Source organism: Bison bison, unplaced genomic scaffold, assembly GCF_000754665.1.
Source record: "Bison bison bison isolate TAMUID 2011002044 unplaced genomic scaffold, Bison_UMD1.0 scf7180017864333, whole genome shotgun sequence".
Taxonomy (NCBI): Eukaryota; Metazoa; Chordata; class Mammalia; order Artiodactyla; family Bovidae; genus Bison; species Bison bison.
In genome coordinates this window covers 241,534-261,048 of record NW_011494905.1, presented here as the reverse complement: position 1 = coordinate 261,048, position 19,515 = coordinate 241,534, and the positions used below count along the sequence as shown (strand labels likewise).

Genomic DNA, 19,515 nt, shown 5'->3' with positions numbered 1-19,515 from the left:
GAGGAAGGAGTGGAGGGAACAGAAGGCTGGTGAGGTGATTCCCACCACCTTTCCCACACATCTCCACATTTCCACCATGGACACTGCTCCAGGTCTGATGTGTGCACCCTCTAAAGGCTCTCCTGCTTCTGGGACTCCTTGGCTATATTTAGCTTCCTACTGGGGGCTTCCCAGGTGGGGCTAGTGGTAAAGCACCTGCCTGCCAATACAGGAGATGATCCCTGAGTCAGGAAAGATCCCTGGAGTAGGAAATGGCATGGCACTCCAGTATTCTTCCCTGAAAATTCCATGGACAGAGGAGTCTGGTGGGCTACAGTCCATGGGGCTGCAAAGAGTTGGACACAACTGAGTGACTGAGCACACACCCTGGAGGTGCAGAAGACTGACAGAGTATCCACCTTCTTATGCTCTCAACAGTATCAAAATCTTCAGGGTCTAACAAGCATTTTATTTCCACCTAAGTGCAATGGCACCCCACTCCAGTACTCCTGCCTGGAAAATCCCATGGATGGAGGAGCCTGGTGGGCTGCAGTCCATGGAGTAGCTACGAGTCAGACACGACTGAGCGACCTCACTTTCACTTTTCACTTTCACGCATTGGAGAAGGAAATGGCAACCCACTCCAGTGTTCTTGCCTGAGAATCCCAGGGACGGGGGAGCCTGGTGGGCTGCCATCTATGGGGTCGCACAGAGTCAGACACGACTGAAGTGACTTAGCAGCAGCAGCAGCAAGTGGCCTTCTACTTTCCATGCAGGGCTTCAGCAGACCATATCATATACAAGTGTGATTTAAACGAATACTTACCAGAGAGCCAGAAATAAACCCTACACCTACAGTCAATTAATCTTCGACAAAGAAGGCAAGAATATAAAATGAGGGGGAAAAAGTCTCTTTAGCTTAGTGGTGCTGGAAAAGTTGAACAGACGTATATAAAGCAATAAAGGTAGAACACACCTTTTCATCATGCACAAAAATAAACTCGAAATGGCTTAAAGACTTAAACATAAGCCATGACACCATAAAACTCCTAGAAGAGAACACAGGCAGAACATTCTATGGCATAAATCGTACCAATGTTTTCTTTGGTCAGTCTCCCAAGGCAAAAGAAATAAAAACAAAAATAAACAAATGGGACATAATCAAATGTACAAGCTTTTTGTAGAGCAAAGGAAACCTTAAACAAAATGAAAAGACAACCTACAGAATGGGAGAAAATATTGGCAAATGATACACCCAACAAGGGTTTAATTTCCAAAATATATAAACAGCTCATGCAACTCAACAAGAAAAACCAATCGAAAAATGGACAGAAAACCTAAACAGACATTTCTCCAAAGACATACAGATGGCCAACAAACACATGAAAAGAGGCTCAACATCACTATTAGAGAAATGGAAACCAAAACCACAATGAGGTACTACTTCACACCAGTCATTAAAAAGTCAGAATGGCCATCATTAAAAAGTCTACCAGTGTTGGAGAGGGTATAGAGAGCAGAGAATGCTCCTACACTGTTACTGGGAATGAAAGCTGGTACAGCCACTGTGGAAAACAGTAGGAAGGTTCCTCAGAAAACTAAAAATAGAATTACCATATGATCCAGCAATCCCATTTTGGGGCATATAGCCAGACAAAACTATAATTCAAAAAGACACACACATCCCTATGTTCATAGCAGCACTACTCACAAGACCCAAGACATGGAAACAACCTAAATGTCCACTGACAGATGAGCGGACAAAGACGTGGTACCTATATACACTGGATAAAAAAAAAATAATAATGCCATTTGCAGCAACATGGATGCAACCAGAGATTATCATACCAAGTGAATTAAGTCAGAGAAAGAAAGACAAATACCAATATGATATCACCTTTATGTGGCATCTAAAATATGGTACAAATGAGAGCGGCCTGTGGGGCCCTGCCCCCTCGCCTGGGTCTGGGGGCCCGGTGAGACCGCGGGCGGGTGGGGGCAAAAAAAATAAATAAATAAAATAAAATAAAATAAAATAAAATATGGTACAAATGAATCTATGAAACAGAAAGAGACTCACAGACAAACAGATTTGTGGTTGCCAAGGGGATGGAAGGGTGGGGGAGGGAAGGACTGGGAGAATTACATGAAGAATGGATAAACAACAAGGTCCTACTGTATAGAACAGGGAACTACATTCAATATCCCAGGATATTGGAAAAGAATATGAAAAAGAATATATATATATGTATAACTTAGTCACTCCTGCTATACAGCAGAAATCAACACAACTCTGTATATCAACTATACTTCAACTTTTTAAAAAAAAGAATACTTACCTTTTTAAGTTGGTCCTGTCACCACTATCTGAGCTTGCCACAGATGAAGTATCGTAAGAGTGAGAATCAATAGTATCAATGTTTAACAATGTAGGATCTTCAAGAACAAAAGATTCATCTTCATCATCAGTCTATATTAGAAGAACATGGATACATTAATTCAAAAGTCCAAATACTCTCTAAGTCAAACAGGCATTAACGGGTTTCTCCAAAATAAACATATGCTTTCGCTGTTTTTCACCCCTTTTCCATGCATTGCTATTGACCAGAGAGGCACAGTACAGAATTAAATTTCAACTCTAGATCTCTCTCCCTACTTTTTTCACTCCAAAAAATTATTTCCTGTAGCTGAAAGAAGTAGGAGCAGTTATACAGATTATATTTTTAGTTGCCAAATATGTCTTCATATTCAAACCTGTCTAGGTGCTTTACTAGTTAACTAACAGCCAACAGCTGATTGAAGAAAATAAATACCACCTGACTATAAACAGCATGCCTTAATAACATGACAAACAGAAGAAAGGCACTCTGGGTTGGAAACAGCATGTGCAAACAGTGATTTCATAATATGGATTGTGCCAATGAAAAAGGAAGTAGTCTAAGATGAGCAGAGTATACAAGTAGGAGTTGGAGATGATCCTAGAAACATAAGCTGGGACCCACATCGTAAAAACCTTTATATTTCATTAAGCTAGGTGACAGGAGGTCCCACATTCACCACTGTATTCCTAGTGCCTAGTACAATGCCAGACACATAATCAGTACTCATTTACTTAATAAATTAATGTACTGCATACCACAGGCAGTTGGAAGACAAGGAGATCTCTAAGAAATCGACACATGATGAGAATTATGTTTAAGAAGATAAATGGGGTAGAATGAAGATGAATGAGAGTAGAGGGGAAGACTGGGGCAGGGAGACTAATAAGAACCAGGAAGAAGGCTACTGCAATTTCAAGGAAAGAGAGAAGAGTTCAGTCTAGGAATGCAGCCGAAGGGGTCAAGAGAAGGAATAAGGAGACATTACTGAGGTAAAATTAAAGATTCCTGCTTACCATTTAAACAGTGTTTTGCGGGGGGCAGAGAGGGTTAAGTTTAAGAAAGAAGTCAAAAAAGATTCCAAGGATTCTAGCTAGAGCAACTAGGCAAAAGGTAATACCACTAATTGAGATAAGAATTATCTCAGCAGATAAAGCAAAATGAGTCTAGCTTCAAACAAGCTGATTCTAGGCAGCAGACATTAGAGAAAAAAGTTCTGATCACACCTTCGGTTTCAGCTGGACTACCTTCTCCCTTATTTCTATCCATGTTCTTAAGACAGCAGTCCACACTCCACTTTCTCGACCCATTACTGGCTACTGAGTACTACTCTTGAAGTTACCAGTCAAATCTGCCAGCCTATTTTCCTTTAGCATGCTACTGCCGCATATGCATCAAGTAATACCACTGGCTAAGCCTCACTCCTAGAAATTTTCTCTTCCCTTAGTTTCCAATACATCTATTTACTGTTCCTTCAACTTATGTGGCCTCTTCTATTAGTCATGTTCTCTACTTTCTCTTCAGCCCAACCTTTGAGTGATTTTGTTCCCCAGGATTACATTCTTGGCTCTTGGCTCTTCCTACTTCACAAACTTTCTATATGAACTAGCTAATCCACACCTATAGCTTCAAATACCATGACATGCTCAGGACTCCAAAATCTGTATCTTTAGTACCAACATTTCTCTTGAGGTTTAGGCCACATTTCCAACTGTTTTTCAGATATCTCCACATACACATGAGTGCTAAGAACAGGATGAAGGCTTGCAAGGAGTTACTGTGCTACTTGAGAGCTGTGCAAGAATGGAAGGACAGCCCTAGGGAAAGGGAACGGAAACAACTCATAAATGAAATGCAGAACCAAGGTCTTAAGCAAGAGAGTCAGCCAGAATATTATTTGATTTTCTTAAACAGCCCAGGGATATAATTAAAGAAAATAGATTAGCTAAATTAAGCCAGGGTTGAGGGCTTACGGGATTAAGTGGGGGGAAAAAATGAAGAAGATAATTAAGGGTATCAGTGAGGCTGAATTTAAAATTACTAGCTTCACGGTGTGTGCTGTGCTTAGTCGCTCAGTTGTGTCCAACTCTTTGAGACCTCATGGACTGCAGCCTGCCAGGCTCCTCTGTCCATGAAGATTTTCCAGGCAAGAATATTGGAGTGGGTTGCCATGCCCTCCTCCAGGGGATCTTCCTGATCTAGCAATCAAACCAGGGTATCTTGCATTGCAGGTGGATTCTTTACCAACTGAGCCACCACAGAAGCTACACGGTTGAGATATCAATTCTCACAAACTGATGTGTAGAATCTACACAATCCTATCAAATTTCACCTGGTATATGTGTGTGTAAACCAATAAAGTAATTCTAAAACTTATGTAGAAATGCAAAAGACTAAGAATAATCAAGGGAATCTTAACAACAAAGCTGGAAGATTTGAACCTACTAGATATCAAGACCTATTACAAAGATTCAAACAGACTGTGATACTGGGGCAAGTACAGAAAGACCAATGAAACCACACCCACCATTTATGATCACCTGATTTAAAACAAAAAGTGACACCAGAGAAAACGGTGCTCAGTAAGTGCTGCTGCCTCATACCTCACACCATCCCACACACAAATTTTACACGAACTGCAGATCTAATGTAAAAGGCAGAACAATAAAGATTTTAAAATAAGACGGCATCAACATAACCTTGAAATTTGCAAAGTTTTCTTCAATAGGATGCAGCAAAAAGCTAACAAAAATGGAAAAACTTAGTAAGCTGAACTACTGCTAAGAACTTCTGCTCATCGAAAGAAACCATTAACTGAGGGAAAAAGTAACCCACAGAACAGAAGAAGATATTTGCAATACATACATCTAATAGAAAGCTTATATACATCACATATAAAGAACTCCTAAAAATACTTTAAAAATCAACTCAACAGAAAAAGGGCAAAAGACATGAAAAATCAATTCACAAAAGAGATATCCAAAAGGCTACAACATATGTCAAGGAACACAATTTCATCAATCTTCAGGAAAATTCAGATTAAAACTCAGATGGGATGCTACTACACACCTATTAGGTATGAATGGTTAAAGTGAAAAAGAGAAAAATTAAAAAGCTGATGAAGATATGGGAACCATATCTTCATATATGATATATACATATAACCATATATATGATATGGTAATATATATGATAATATCATATATAACCATATAAGGTTATTTATATAACCATATCCATATATTGCTGCAGAAAGCATACACTATCACAACCACTTTGAGAAACCTGTGGCAGTATCTACCAAAGCTGACCATGCCCATATCTGATGATGCAGCGACTCTACTCTGAGGGACATACCCAGAAGACATGTGTGTGTGTACACGTGTGTAGTTACCTGAAGACAGGAATAAGAGTATTTACAGCAGCACTTGTCAAAGTGGCCAGAAACTAGATATTATAAAACTGCCCATAAACAGTAGAATGAATAAAAAATAGTATGTATTTTACACAGCAAAGGGAATGGATGAATAACTACATGCAGGAAAATACAAATGAATCTGAAAACACAATATTAAGGGAAACAAGTCAGACACACAAAAGCATATATTGTGTAATTCCATTTTTATGAAGTTCAAAGCCAGAAAGCCAATCAATGCTGGTAGAAGTCAGGATAGTGATTATCCTGGGTTCAATACTAAAGGAGCACAAGAGGAGTTTCTGGGGTGCTAGCAATGCTTTATTTCTTCAGATGGACTCCAGTTACATGAAGAATTCTGTTTGTGAAAATTCACCAAGCTGTACACTTATGACCTGAGTAGATTTTCTTTATGTATGTGATATCTCCATTAAAAGTTCCAAAGAAATATCCGGCTGCATGAGCCAACAGTGGATCTGAAGTCAGGGCTACTCTCAAACATGGGGACTAAACAGGATCAACAGACTTGGTCCTAAGGAGGTCAAAGAGGAGGTTTAATGGAAGGAAGAGAATGTAGGGATGGGGGAGGATTATTATAGAGAACGGAATTTCAAGATTAAAAACCTCAGAAGTAGCACAGTTTCAAAGGATGCTAAGGCCTAGTAACATTATTTCATGACCTAAGTTCTGAGATTTAGCATGTCTCAGTAATCTCTAACTTTCTGTAAAATAGATGACCACTTCTTCCCAGCATCTCTTCAGGTTTATTTATGAATTTTATAGGATATATATACCCCCACATATCCTGGAACAAGTGCTTATTTACATTTTCTACTTTTGTCCCTTTTCTTTCTTAAAATCACTCTTCAATACTTCTTCCCTTTTTAGTCTTCATAATGTTCTACAATTTAAATTATTTTTATTTTCACTTGTCCACCTGTTGAGCTCCCTGGTGGTGTGACAGCCAGCCAATTTCCAGTCCTATTTTTCTCTCAAAATCAGAGACAATCACATAGCACTTCATAATCGCAGTATTTAACACTGTGACCCAAACGCACAAGGCACCCAAATTAGTGAGGAAGATAACTGAGAAGTATCATCTTCTCAGTTAACCACTAGTGATTACTACACTTACTGATACTAGTAGGTATGTAAATTCTGCAAAGATAGTTTTCTTTCATTATAAACTACAGCCTCATTCATAAGAGCATTACTTTGACATTATGGTACAAAGATGTACAAACAGGGCTTTGTACACATCCTCTAAGACTATTTTTAGTTCTCACTTTGTAATTGAAATAATTATGTGATTAACATCATGTTATGAAAACTGACAAATTAATCTCTTCATCTCTAAATGAAAGATTTCCTATTAGAAAGCAATAAATAAATATGACTTTAACAGGATAGTCTCTCATTAACCAAAGCCTTCTTGGTCAAAATTATAAATGCTCAAGTCTTCTTAATACAGATCAAGCATAACATTTAAAAATATATTCAAAGAAACAGCAATATCAAGCTGATATTTTAAAAGAATAAAAGATGTAATTCATAGAGAAAGTAGTTTGCATCCTATATAGTACTGTATATAAACCTAAAAGTATAGATAAAGAAGTAATAAAGGGGCGAGAGCCAAAAAAAAAAAAAAGGCAAACCAGGGCCCAACCCCACCTATGGGGCCAGTGAGCATTTCTGTTGAGGAATCTTTGCATCATCTTTTACAAAACATAACTATGGATCTGAAACAGATTTTTTAAAATCTTTCTTAAATTAGGAGCTAAAACTTCCAATGGGAGTCTTAAGCAAGTTGTTAAAAGATCAAGAAGACTGAGTTGAAGAATTGTCAGCAGATGCAGGGTACAAAAAAGCCAGCACACTTCATCAACATGTACTTCCAAAGAGCTCCTTTGTAAAGCCTTTATGATCTGCTAATTCAGAAAGTAACATCATTTCAGAGCTCTGAGAAACTTTTTAATCAAGATGGTATTCATAAGATAAACTATGGCGGCTTCATTTTCTTTATATAGAAGGGTGATGAAGTGCATTACAAGGCTGTGGATACTCTTTTGTATCTCCTGAGGACGAGCTATTTGAATATCACTGGAAGAGATGACATTATCAAAACATAATACAAATCTCAAAAGTGTCATGAATTTAGTATTTCAACTCACTTAATAAAACATTTCTTTAGTCGGCCCAAGTATGAGGTATTTGTCCTGGGCACAGAGATGAACAAGACATGGCTTCTGCCCCTGAAAAGCTCACAATCTAGAACTTTCTGCAATAATGGAAATACTCTTGGCATCTATGCTGTCCACTACAATAGGCACTAGCCACATGTGACATGTGATTACTTGAAGTGTGCCTTGTACAACTGAGCAAATGGATTTTTAATTTTTCTTTACCTGTAATCAGTTTAAATTGCCACATGTGACTGTTGGCTCCCTTACTAGACAATGCAGATCTGGAAACATACACAAAACCCAGAAGTATTCAAATCAAAGTGATAAAACAGCGACTGTTAATATATACCTACTTCATTTAGTATGCTTTCCAGTGTTGGAGGAGTATCAACCTGAGGAATATCGAACTCCTTATCATCAATCTAAATAGAGAAAAGAAATTAATACTCACATAATAATGCTTTTCCTCTTATAATTGGGAGGGTGTTTTAATTGATTAGAACCATTATCCATTAGAAGACAAACAGACCACCAAACTCTTCTCACGGAAAGCCAACTCAATAATTCATGATATTAAGGGTTAGGTCAAACAACTACAGAACTGTTTCCTTTTCTATCCACATATTCAGAGTTTATCAAGGACAAATATGCACTGATGGCAACATCCTAACAATCCTTTCCAGAAAGCTTCTGTTGAAGGGCTTTGGTATCTGCTTTCTTAAACAAAACAGCATTTCTTACGACAAACCCTGAACTTCTAAGTCATAAGAGATATACAAAGGTCTGACACTGAATTTCCTAATTATTTCATAAATTATGGTGGTGGATGATTAGGTCAAACAACTTGTTATTAAATATTCATATCGTCACAAAAACCTATTGCTATCAGATCAATGAGAAAAAAAAATCACTGCACAAGAATTCTAAGTCTACCGCCAGCACTATGATAGAGATATCATTTAACATAGCTGCACTTCAGTTTCTTCCCCTGTAAAAACGGAGTAGCAGAGCATTGTGAAGCTCAAATGAGAAGATGTATTAGAGTGTTTTATAAACTATAATCAGCTATAGAAATGAAGAGTAGCATTATTTCATAAAACTGTATATAGATGCCTATTAATCTATGCAAAAATGATGAAATTAGAGTCTTTGAATTATAAAGTGCACTCTAAGCAACATTTTGGTTAAACATCATCACTTGACAAAAGCTGAATTTTTACCAGATCATTTCTGAACTCCAGTTCCTTGTCCAGATCTATATAAGAGAATTTTGAAAGTGAAGCTTCTAGACTGAAAGACTTGTTCAGTTCCTCATCAGTAGTCTTGGCACAGAGGCTCTGTTCCACATTTTCATGGTCTGGTTCATTTTCCATGTTTTCTTTTAATACCTGTATTCAGTCAATCCAAGCAAGTTTTTGTTTTGTTTTTTTGGCCTCAGATCATGATGAACTGAATGATGATCTCCTTTCAAAAAAGAAAAAATATATTACTTAGATATCCTCAAATGGATATACCAAAGACTTACTGGGTCAGACTTTTGTGGAAACTGATTTCACTCAATCATCTGATTATAGACAAAGAGAAATCAATCCTAGGGTACGCGCTATGATATGGGGGGAGGGTTTTTATGGGAGCACAAAGGAGGAATATCTGACTTAGGAGTCTGGGAAGTGGCCCACCACCCAAAGTCCTAAATCTGGTGACAGTGATGACATAGGACAAGCTCAACCACTAGACCTGGTACCAACCAGATTTATGTACCTAAAAACAAGAGGGTAACTGGTGCCAAAATCTGTAGTTAACCCCTTCTTCACATTCCCAAACCTGAGCAGATCTCCAGTTCTCCGTGAAGATAAGCATACAGACCAGTTTCGTCATCAGCATCCAGACAGGGCCAGAGACCTCCAAGGGAAACTTAGTGTAGACACAGAGGGCCCACAATGGGTAGCAAGTCACTTAACAGGACACCAGCAAGTCTAAAGGTTCAGATCTATTAGAGGAGACGACACTGATGCCAGTGTAAAATAATGCCACCGCTGACTAGAGATTTCTAGAAAGAAGGCTGGATAAGGGAAGGCAGAGACAGTAAAGAAAAAGAAATGTATGCAAATTTTGTTTTTTCACAGGTCTATCAGTGTATAATGATACACTATCATATCAAAAAGAAACATAATCTGGTTTACTTTAAAAAAAACTGTCTAGAAAACAACTGTCTGCAAAATTTCTGAAAAACTAAAAATATACTCAGGAAAAAATATACATAGTTTAACCATTAAATTTGCCCTTACATGTTTTCTGTTAATAATTAGGATGTAAGTGACCAAACTTTAAAACGTTTATCACTTAACTCTGCCTGTATACAATAAAAAAACAAAAATATGAAAATAGAAACAAGGCCACAGTAATGATTATAATAAAAGCAAAGGTAATTTTGTTTTCTAGACTAGGTGTTTCCCATGGTACCCCATGAGCACTAATTCTCAGTAGGAAGCTTTCTCAAATGATATACCACCCGCAGACAGCAGAAGGCAATGGCACCCCACTCCAGTATTCTTGCCTAGGAAATCCATGGACAGGGAGCCTGGCAGGCTACAGTCTGTGGGGTCACCAAGAGTCAAAGGCATGACTGAGCAACTAAGTGCTCACATACCACCAAACTTCCCCACCAGACAAACTCCTCTTACTCTTTCTTACTGAAGTGAAGGCAGAAAAAAAAGCTGACAACCACTGAGCCACTGAAAGAATTAATTTTCTTAAAGGGAGTTGACAATTAGTTGTTGTTATTGTTCTTTTAAAAATAACATGCCCAAAACTCATGGACAATTTTATCTAATTAGGCTCATTTTTCGTAGAAGGCAATGGCACCCCACTCCAATATTCTTGCTTGGAAAATCCCATGGACGAACGAGCCTCGTAGGCTGCAGTCCATGGGGTCGCTAAGAGTCAGACACAACTGAGTGACTTCTCTTTGACTTTTCACTTTCATGCACTGGACAAGGAAATGGCAACCCACTCCAGCGTTCTTGCCCAGAGAATCCCGGGGACAGGGGAGCCTGGTGGGCTGCAGTCTATGGGGTCGCACAGAGTCGGATACAACTGAAGCGACTTAGCAGCAGCAGCAGCAGGCTCATTTTTAAGTGTTTAACGTAAATTTCACTTCCTTCGATATTTATTTTTATAATTTTTAAAAATGAATATCTACTATGCATAAGACACAGACTCATGAAGACTGATTTTCAAGAGCTGAAACCAATTTGTGTAGCTAGTACATTTGTGTATTACCAAACAGATTAATTCTTTTCACGTGTCACAGAAGACAGACTCTGAGGCTCTGGCCTACAAACACATGCTATCGACTACATTCCTAGAAGACATAACTGAGGGTACTCTGTGTCTGGCAACATTTGAAAGCATCTTTCCAATCTCGGGTACTAAATGTACTTCTCCTTTTGCAATAAGCCAAAGGCAGGAGCAATATTAGCCTTTATGAGCCTTTCTTCAAAGAAGACTGAATTGGCTTATGACAAATTACTTCTCAATAAAGTTCCCTCTTATTTGTACCACTTAGCAAAAATGATTTCAGTTAGTCAAGGGATGCTTACAAATATGCACAAATATTCACAATCAGTGTTTCCTGAAGAAGTTAAGTTTTATTCTTATACACTTTTTTAAGATAGTGGAAAAAACTACATAACAAAAACTTTAAATGACTCTATAACCTAAAACGTTTCATTCTTCACATTTGTGTCCCCAAAATAACTCCAAAAGGAAAACAATTTTTTCCTGGCTCTTTTTATATCTTCTATCTGGAGTTAATAAGAGGTTCTCAAAACAGCTCAGCATCTATGAACTCTAGTAGCAGGCTGAAGAAGTTTCAAGAAATCAAGCATTCTCTGAAAAAAGAACATCACCCTGCCATGCCACCCTACTTCATTTCCAACCATCACTTCACGGACCTCCTATTAGTGTGATGTGGTGGCAAACTGGAAAGAATATAGACCAAAGAGTCAATTAAAATCGTATCTGAATCTGGACTTTACCAGTTCCTATCTATGACCTTGGTCAATCAGTCTACCCTTTCTGAGCTCCTCTATTTCTATATCTGTAAGATGAAATATTGTGGCCATTTGTGCTGCTTGCCCAGAGCATCACCTCTTGTCCTGGGGAAAGCTGTTTCAAACTATTTGCTTCCTGTGGAGGCTGTCAATAAAAAAGCCCCTAGTAACAAAGACTGCACAACACATCCAGGGTCCTTCACCAAGATGCACCAAAATGCAACTGGTAAGGAAGAGCCACTCCCGCTGTTCGTTAAACAATGAATAATAAGGCTAAGCAATATTCCCCACCTCTACCCCATCCCATTCTGCAGAAAAGGAGGTCATTTATTCAATACATATCAACACCAACTATGCATCTGTCACTGTCTCTACCAACAAAATTTACTCTCTCGGTACAAATTTCATTCTTGCTCAAGAATGAAAGCAACCTATAACCAGAAACAGAGAAGAGGAGGAAAGAGTGGACTGATATCATGCAGGCCCCAGGCTCCCATCTTTTATGTATGATGTTAGCTCCGGAATAGCTTTCCAGCATTTAGGCTACATAAGCCAACAGAGTCCCCCAGTTTTTCTTTTATTTCTGGGTGGGGGTTGGGGGGGGAGTCACAATTAAGACTCCCAACTCTCAGGAATATGATTACCTACTGTGCAGAGTTACTGTGAAGAACAAATGATATAATGACTGTAAAGCATTTAGAATAATGTCTGACACAGACCAAGTATTCAAGAAATGTAAAACTGCAAGATTTCCAAATTCTTTTAAAGACCCTGAAACAAGATCTGGTACTTTTGTAAAAGTCTAGCCAGTGCTAAGTATATCCAAAGGCCACCCTACCAGAAGGCTATACTTCTTATAATAACAATAATAGCAAAGTTTCCTCATGAACTGAATCGACTTCTGGTGACTCGGACAGTAAAGAACTCACCTGCAACGCAGGAGACCTGGGTTCAATCCCTGGATGGGGAAGATCCCTTGAAGCAGGAAATGGCTACCCACTCCAATATTCTTGCCTGGAGAATTCCATGGACCTAGTACCCTAGTAACCTAGGACCCATGTAACCTAGTGGGCTACCGTCCATGGGGTCGCAAGAGAGTTGGACGCAAGTGAGTGACTAAACACAAACAAACAAAATATAAACTGAACCGTAGAGGTTAGCATCTCGAGTTGGGGAGACTACCCTGGACTATCCAGATGGGCCCAATGTAACCAAAGAGTCTTTAACAGTGTGAGAAAGCGGCAGAAGACAGTGTCCAAGAAAGAGATGTGACAACAGAAGCAGGGTCAGAGAAGTGCTGTGCTACAGGCTTGGAAGATGGAGGAAGGGTGCCAGGAGCCAAGGAATTTAGGCAGTCTCTTGAAACTGCAAGAGACAAGGAGATGGACTGTCTTCTAGAAGGACCCTGGCCTGCCACAGTTTGATTTGGCCTAGTAAGACCAATGCTGGACTGGTGCACTATAGTACTGTAAAATAATAAATCTGTGGGTTTTTTAAGCCATGAAATTTGTGGTAATTTGTTACAGCAGAAATAGAAAATGAATACACTAGCAAACTTCAATTGTTTCTGGCCGTATCACCAGCATTCTGAAATACCTACCCCTCCCTTGTCACTTGGTATTGCCCAAATATTTATTGAGCAAACTCTTCCAAATGCAGACTGCTGATGAAATGCTTCATACATGGTACTTGATATTACACCTAGACAGCATATTAAAAAGCAGAGACATTACTTTGCCAAAAAAGGTCCGTCAAGGCTATGGTTTTTCCAGTAGTCATGTATGGATGTGAGAGTTGGACTATAAAGAAAGCTGAGCACCAATGAATTGGTGCTTTTGAACTGTGGTGTTGGAGAAGACTCTTGAGAGTCCCTGGGACTGCAAGGAGATCCAACCAGTCCATCCTAAAGGAGATCAGTCCTGGGTGTTCATTGGAAGGACTGATGCTGAAGCTGAAACTCCAATACTTTGGCCAACTGATGCGAAAAGCTGACTCATTTGTAAAGACCCTGATGCTGGGAAAGATTGAGGGCAGGAGGAGAAGGGGACGACAGAGGATGAGATGGTTGGATGGCATCACTGACTCAATGGACATGAATTTGGGTAGACTCCGGGAGTTGGTGATGGACAGGGAGGCCTGGCGTGCTGTGGTTCATGGGGTCGCAAAGAGTCAGACACAACTGAGCAACTGAACTGACTGACATTACACACTTGATGCAGAACAAAGAAATGAACTACTAGTAATTTCCTCTTGAAATACATTCTATAACTAGTTTTCACCCAACCATCCCATAATCTAGGGTTTTTATAGTTCTCAAGGGGATGCCATGCCAGAGTGTACCTTCAAACTACACAACAGGTTACGTGAATCAGATTAATCTAACAGAGAATGTATATCACAGAATCATGATTACCCAGTATGCTGTCCATTTCTGAGGGCTACTATACTAGTAATTTAATAGCTTCAACCAAAGATCGTCTGACATCCTGAGAGCTCCCAAAACTACACCCTCTTAATTATTCCCGACCAATGAATAAAGGAGGCCCAAGGAACACCTGAGGGAAAAAAAAAAGACGTGTACCATATAAACAGCAATGACCCCATTACGACACTGGCCAACTGAATAAGAACCCTAGAATGTGACCTATATTAAGCCAGGTTAAAGTGGAATTCTTCTAGTAGTGTTTTTTTTTTTTTTTTTTAAACTTCAGCAGACATTCCCAGCTGTTCAAGTTTCAGGATCTGTTTAATTTGCTGACATTCTTTTCCTCCCAAAAGTGTTATATGAGACACTTACCACATTACCCTGAAATCAAATCAAGTTGGGTTTTTTCCTAATACACTATAGCCTTTGAAAGATACCACAAAATCATGACCTGGAAGCAACTTTACATGCCAACTTTGTTTCTGGTCTTTCCAATCCAAGTGTTCCTGTTCTATTCGTTTTGTCTTCTTGTGGCTTGTTTTGTGAAGAAAAATGTAACAGAGAATGAACTTCTGTGAGGTTTTCTATTATCTTACTCTGGTAAATGGGCTCAATTTTAGCAGTTCCCCAATGCCTACAGGATAAAATTCAAAAATTTAAGCCATTCCAGGCAGATTAATAGTTCCTTTAAAACTAACCTTATTATATGTATCCAGAGTCCCTCAAGAATAGCTTCCATTTTTCCTATGTCTGCTCACACTAGCTCACATTCCCTTCCTTTTCCTTCCATTTATCTAAATTCCCTCATTCTGTCCTTCCTTCTGGGAACCTTCCCTACCTAAGCATCCTCAGAATCCAGAATGAACATCTAGAATAGCACCTTGGCCTTCATTAGTTAACTTACCACATGACTACATCTTTTCTCCCAGCTGTACAACAGAAATGGGACCAAGTGTCTTTGCATACTCCACACCACTGGGGTCACTAACTTGCATAGCTACACAGACATTCAGTAAGTATCTACTGATCAACACAAGAATTAGAAGACAGGAATAACTCCTGTGTTGCGAATTAAATATATCAGTTTTATTACCTGTAATTGTTAAGCTTCAGAGGATACTACTTGACTCATCGCATATAGGAATCTATGCCATAATAAGCCAAGTTATAACTGAGTTCCACTTTAATGCAATCAGGCCTGTCAACTACAGATGATCATATTCATCCTTCAGATATCAGCTAAACCCTTGCCTCCTCAAAAGTCTTTTTTCCTGCTCAACTAGACTAGGTTCCCAGTTAGTAGGTACCTATAACATTTTTTTCACTGTCTGAACCTCCATTTCCTTCACTCAACTGGAATGTGGGTTCCAAGAAAGCCAAGATCACATCTGCCCTTTTTCCATCACTGTATTCCCAGTGCCTAATTACACAGTAGCCTAATTACACCAATCCATGCATCCCCTCACCCTCCCCACAGAAACAGCCAAGCAATGCTGCATCACTGGCTTCTAGAGCCTTAAACAGCAGTTCTGATCATTCAAAATAAAATATGGTTAGTCATTCTACTCCCCAAAAGCCCCCCACCTTGCAAGTTCCCCTCTCTGCAATTGTTTTTTTTCAATCTCTAACTTTTTTTAAATGACCATTTTGCTCATGTATGACATGACACAAACTCCATAATTTCAAATATTTTGTGCTGTTTTACATTAATTCAACCTATAGGCCAAGATGAAAATAGTGAAAATATACATTCAGGGCTTTCCAGGAGGCACTAGTGGTAAAGAATTCGCATACCAATGCAGGTGGGGTTAAGAGACGCCTGGGTCGGGATCCCCGGGCCAGGAAGATCCCCTGGAGGAGGACATGGCAACCCACTCCAGTATTTTTGCCTGGAGAATTCCATGGATAGGGGAGCCTGGCAGGCTGCAGTCCATAAGGCTGCAAAGAGTTAGACATGACTATAGTGACTAAGCATGCACATCGTACATTCATTCAATTTACAGGAATTCAACCATTATCTTAGGCAAACAGAAAGGAAAAAAAAGAAATGATTCTCATAGGACCTGGACTCTGCATACTATTCCACTCAATAACTACAAGCTTCTGAGCGTGTGTGGGGAAGGGATGGGTATCTGCTAGTCTTTCATCAGTCTCACTTCTCACATGCCTCACACACAATCCATTTCACCTGTGCTCAAAGTAACACACAGCATGCTGTTCCAACATGCAGCAAAAACTGGCTGTGACTGACTTCCTAAGAGATCATATGTCAGGCTCCTACATGACTCCTTCACAGGGTACTGCGGTGGTACTCAGTTTTCAAGGTACTTTTTCAAAAGTGAAAGTCGCTCAGTCATGTCTGACTATTTGCAACCCCATGGAAATTCTCCAGGCCAGAAGAGTGGAGTGGGTAGCCTTTCCCTTCTCCAGGGAATCTTCCCAACCCAGGGAACAAACCCAAGTCTCCCATATCACAGGCTGATTCTTTACCAGCTGAGCTACCAGGGAACCTTCTTCAAGGACCTAGGAAAAACTGAAAAAATAAGATTTCAGAAACCAGCAGTAAAGATATTATACCACCAGTCACAGGTGATGTGGAAATAAGTCACTTTAACCTTGAACTGCAACCAGACACTTACATGTAAGACAGAAAAAAAGCCTGAAAGTGTTGTCTTTCTAATTTCATTATGCTGGTGTAGCACATAGAGCACAGGACTTGAAAACTTATACTCTGATCCATGTGAAGGTAGTTTTAATCAAGGATGATGTTATTTGTAGCTAACTGGGCATCACACTTAAGGGTACTCATTTCACTTTACTCATGGACTTCAGAAACAGGTTTCAACCATGTAATTTTGGTGGTTCTGCCAATCAAATATCCTATCTGCTTAGCCAGAAGAATAAGCACATGACACTCTTATATCCAATCTGGCCAACCAGTGTCCTTTCCTGAAATTTATAAATATTAGAGGTAGGAGTTTCCTCTTCTCTCTGTGGTGCTTAAGGTTGGATGAAGTAACAGAAAGGCTGTTAAACAGAATGAAGATAATTCAAACATTAAGATCCATTTAAGAATAGAACAGTTTGTTCTTACAAATATGTACAGATGACACCTGAAGCTGTAGGTTAAGATGATATCTAAACTCTTGTGAAAACTATAAACATATCAAAAGTTAAATACACAAGTTCAACAGGCTTTACTTTTCATTAACATACATAACTGACATTTGATATCACAGTGGTTGAAATGTCTATAAAAGGGTGGGAAAGAGCTGAAAAGTCACCAAGATGTCCCAGTATTCTGGAAGACAGAAAACACCCATCTGCTGATACTGGTCCAGGTACAAAGGAAATGTATAAAGGATAAGCAACATACTATTCCCTTGACCCCTGGAGAAAATTTTTTCACCTATGTCTCTTTGAGATAAGAAACCCAAAAGATCAACCAGAAGTTTTTCTTGTTTATCTTTATTCTGCATTCTACGGAATACACCAGCTATTACCAGAGATTTCAATATCTACTCTTAAGTTTAACCACGAGCCAACCTATATCTTACACAAACACATGTAGAGTCTCCATCCCTATTTACATCAGATACTTGAAATACACACCTGATTCGTAACTGATCTCCTAATCGCTGATATCTGGAGTAAAGCTGGCACCACAAGTTAACAACCACGTTTGGTTTGTTCTTTGGGGTGGCGGGAGTGTGGTACTGGACACAGCCTTCCTGACCATTCTAGGATCAACCTAATATTAGCAGGGCATGAAGGAGGCATGCCTGTTTGAAGAAGGGTCCCCAGCAGTTACTGAAAACCGGTGGCATGGATCCTCTCTTACTGACACTAATTCATCCCACCTTCTCTCCTCTGAAACACACCCAAACATTTTAGGCAACTCTGCCCTTCCCCGCCACCACCACTTCCCCCGAGTACCACACTTGGAGAACTAACCAGGACACAAAGGAACGGCCTCGAACGTTAGAGACCCACGTGTCCCCTGCTGCCCTCACTCTAGGGCACACTTCGCATCGAGAGAGAAACTGGACCGAACCTCACAGGGTGCGCACAAATCCTAAGAGGTGGACACCCCGCCTAAGCCTCGGCTCCACACTAGAGAAGCACACTCATCCCAGGCCTCGAGGGATGGACGAGCCTGCACCTGTGCCCCAGGCCCCAAAGGCAGGTTACACACCTGTTTCTTCTGGGGGAGTGACTACCGGCCTCCAAGACTCACAATCTGGGTAAGCAAGTGCCCCTGCACCTCAGCCTCTCATTCTATGAAACCAACAAGTGGAAACTAACCCAGTTCCAGGCCAAACACAGGGTACTCCCCTCCGCCCCAGAACAACCCCGCCCGGCCGGTGGGCCTTGGTCCAGTTAGCCTGTCTGAAGCCGCGCCGCTGTCGGAAAGGAGCAAGGCTCAGGGACCCGGCCCGCGTTCTCTTGCCGCCCCGCGTACAGCCCCCGACCGACGTCCCCACCCTGTTGGGCCGCTCTCCAGAGATTCCTTACCTGAGCTCTCTGCCGCGCCAGCCTAGGACCCCCGGACCACCTACGGACCACGTGACCCCGCCCGCTGCTCTAGCCTCACGCACGCGCAGTATATACCCGTTGGCCACGCTTCCGCTTTCTTCATCTCTCCCGGGTCTCTCCTGGGCGGTCCGCCACGCTACGCCACGCCCCCATTTAAAGGGCCAGAGATACATTTAGGTCAAGGAATTTAAGGGGTAATTAGAAGGAAATGGCCGGCGAAAGCAATGGCACCCCACTCCAGTACTCTTGCTTGGAAAATCCCATGGATGGAGGCGCCTGGTAGGCTGCAGTCCATGGGGTGAGCGACTTCACTTTCACTTTTCACTTTCATGCACTGGACAAGGAAATGGCAACCCACTCCAGTGTTCTTGCCTGGAGAATCCCATGGACAGAGGAGCCTGGTAGGTTATAGTTCATGCGGTCGCAGTGTCGGACACGACTTAGGGACTTCACTTCACTTTAACATATTTAGGAACTAGAGAGTGGAAACAGAGGAGGAGCGCAGATCAATAAATAATAGTCCTCGAGAAGAGAAACCCTTCTC

At 40.4% G+C, this 19,515-nt stretch overlaps 1 protein-coding gene across 4 annotated transcripts in view; it reads right to left on the bottom strand.

The window, feature by feature from the left end:
• The window catches only part of VPS8 (vacuolar protein sorting 8 homolog (S. cerevisiae)), a 302,860-nt gene extending 283,804 nt beyond the window's left edge, over positions 1–19,056 (bottom strand). For all 4 annotated transcript variants that reach the window (XM_010853860.1, XM_010853862.1, XM_010853861.1 and 1 more), the window contains exons 1-4: positions 18,951–19,056; positions 9,176–9,419; positions 8,309–8,377; positions 2,319–2,449 (exon numbers count right to left, since the gene is read on the bottom strand). In XM_010853860.1, the coding sequence (XP_010852162.1) occupies positions 2,319–2,449; positions 8,309–8,377; positions 9,176–9,328 (353 nt within the window). In that variant the 5' untranslated portion in view covers positions 9,329–9,419; positions 18,951–19,056. The remainder of the gene's footprint in view (positions 1–2,318; positions 2,450–8,308; positions 8,378–9,175; positions 9,420–18,950) is intronic.
• Between the last annotated feature and the right edge of the window lie 459 nt (positions 19,057–19,515).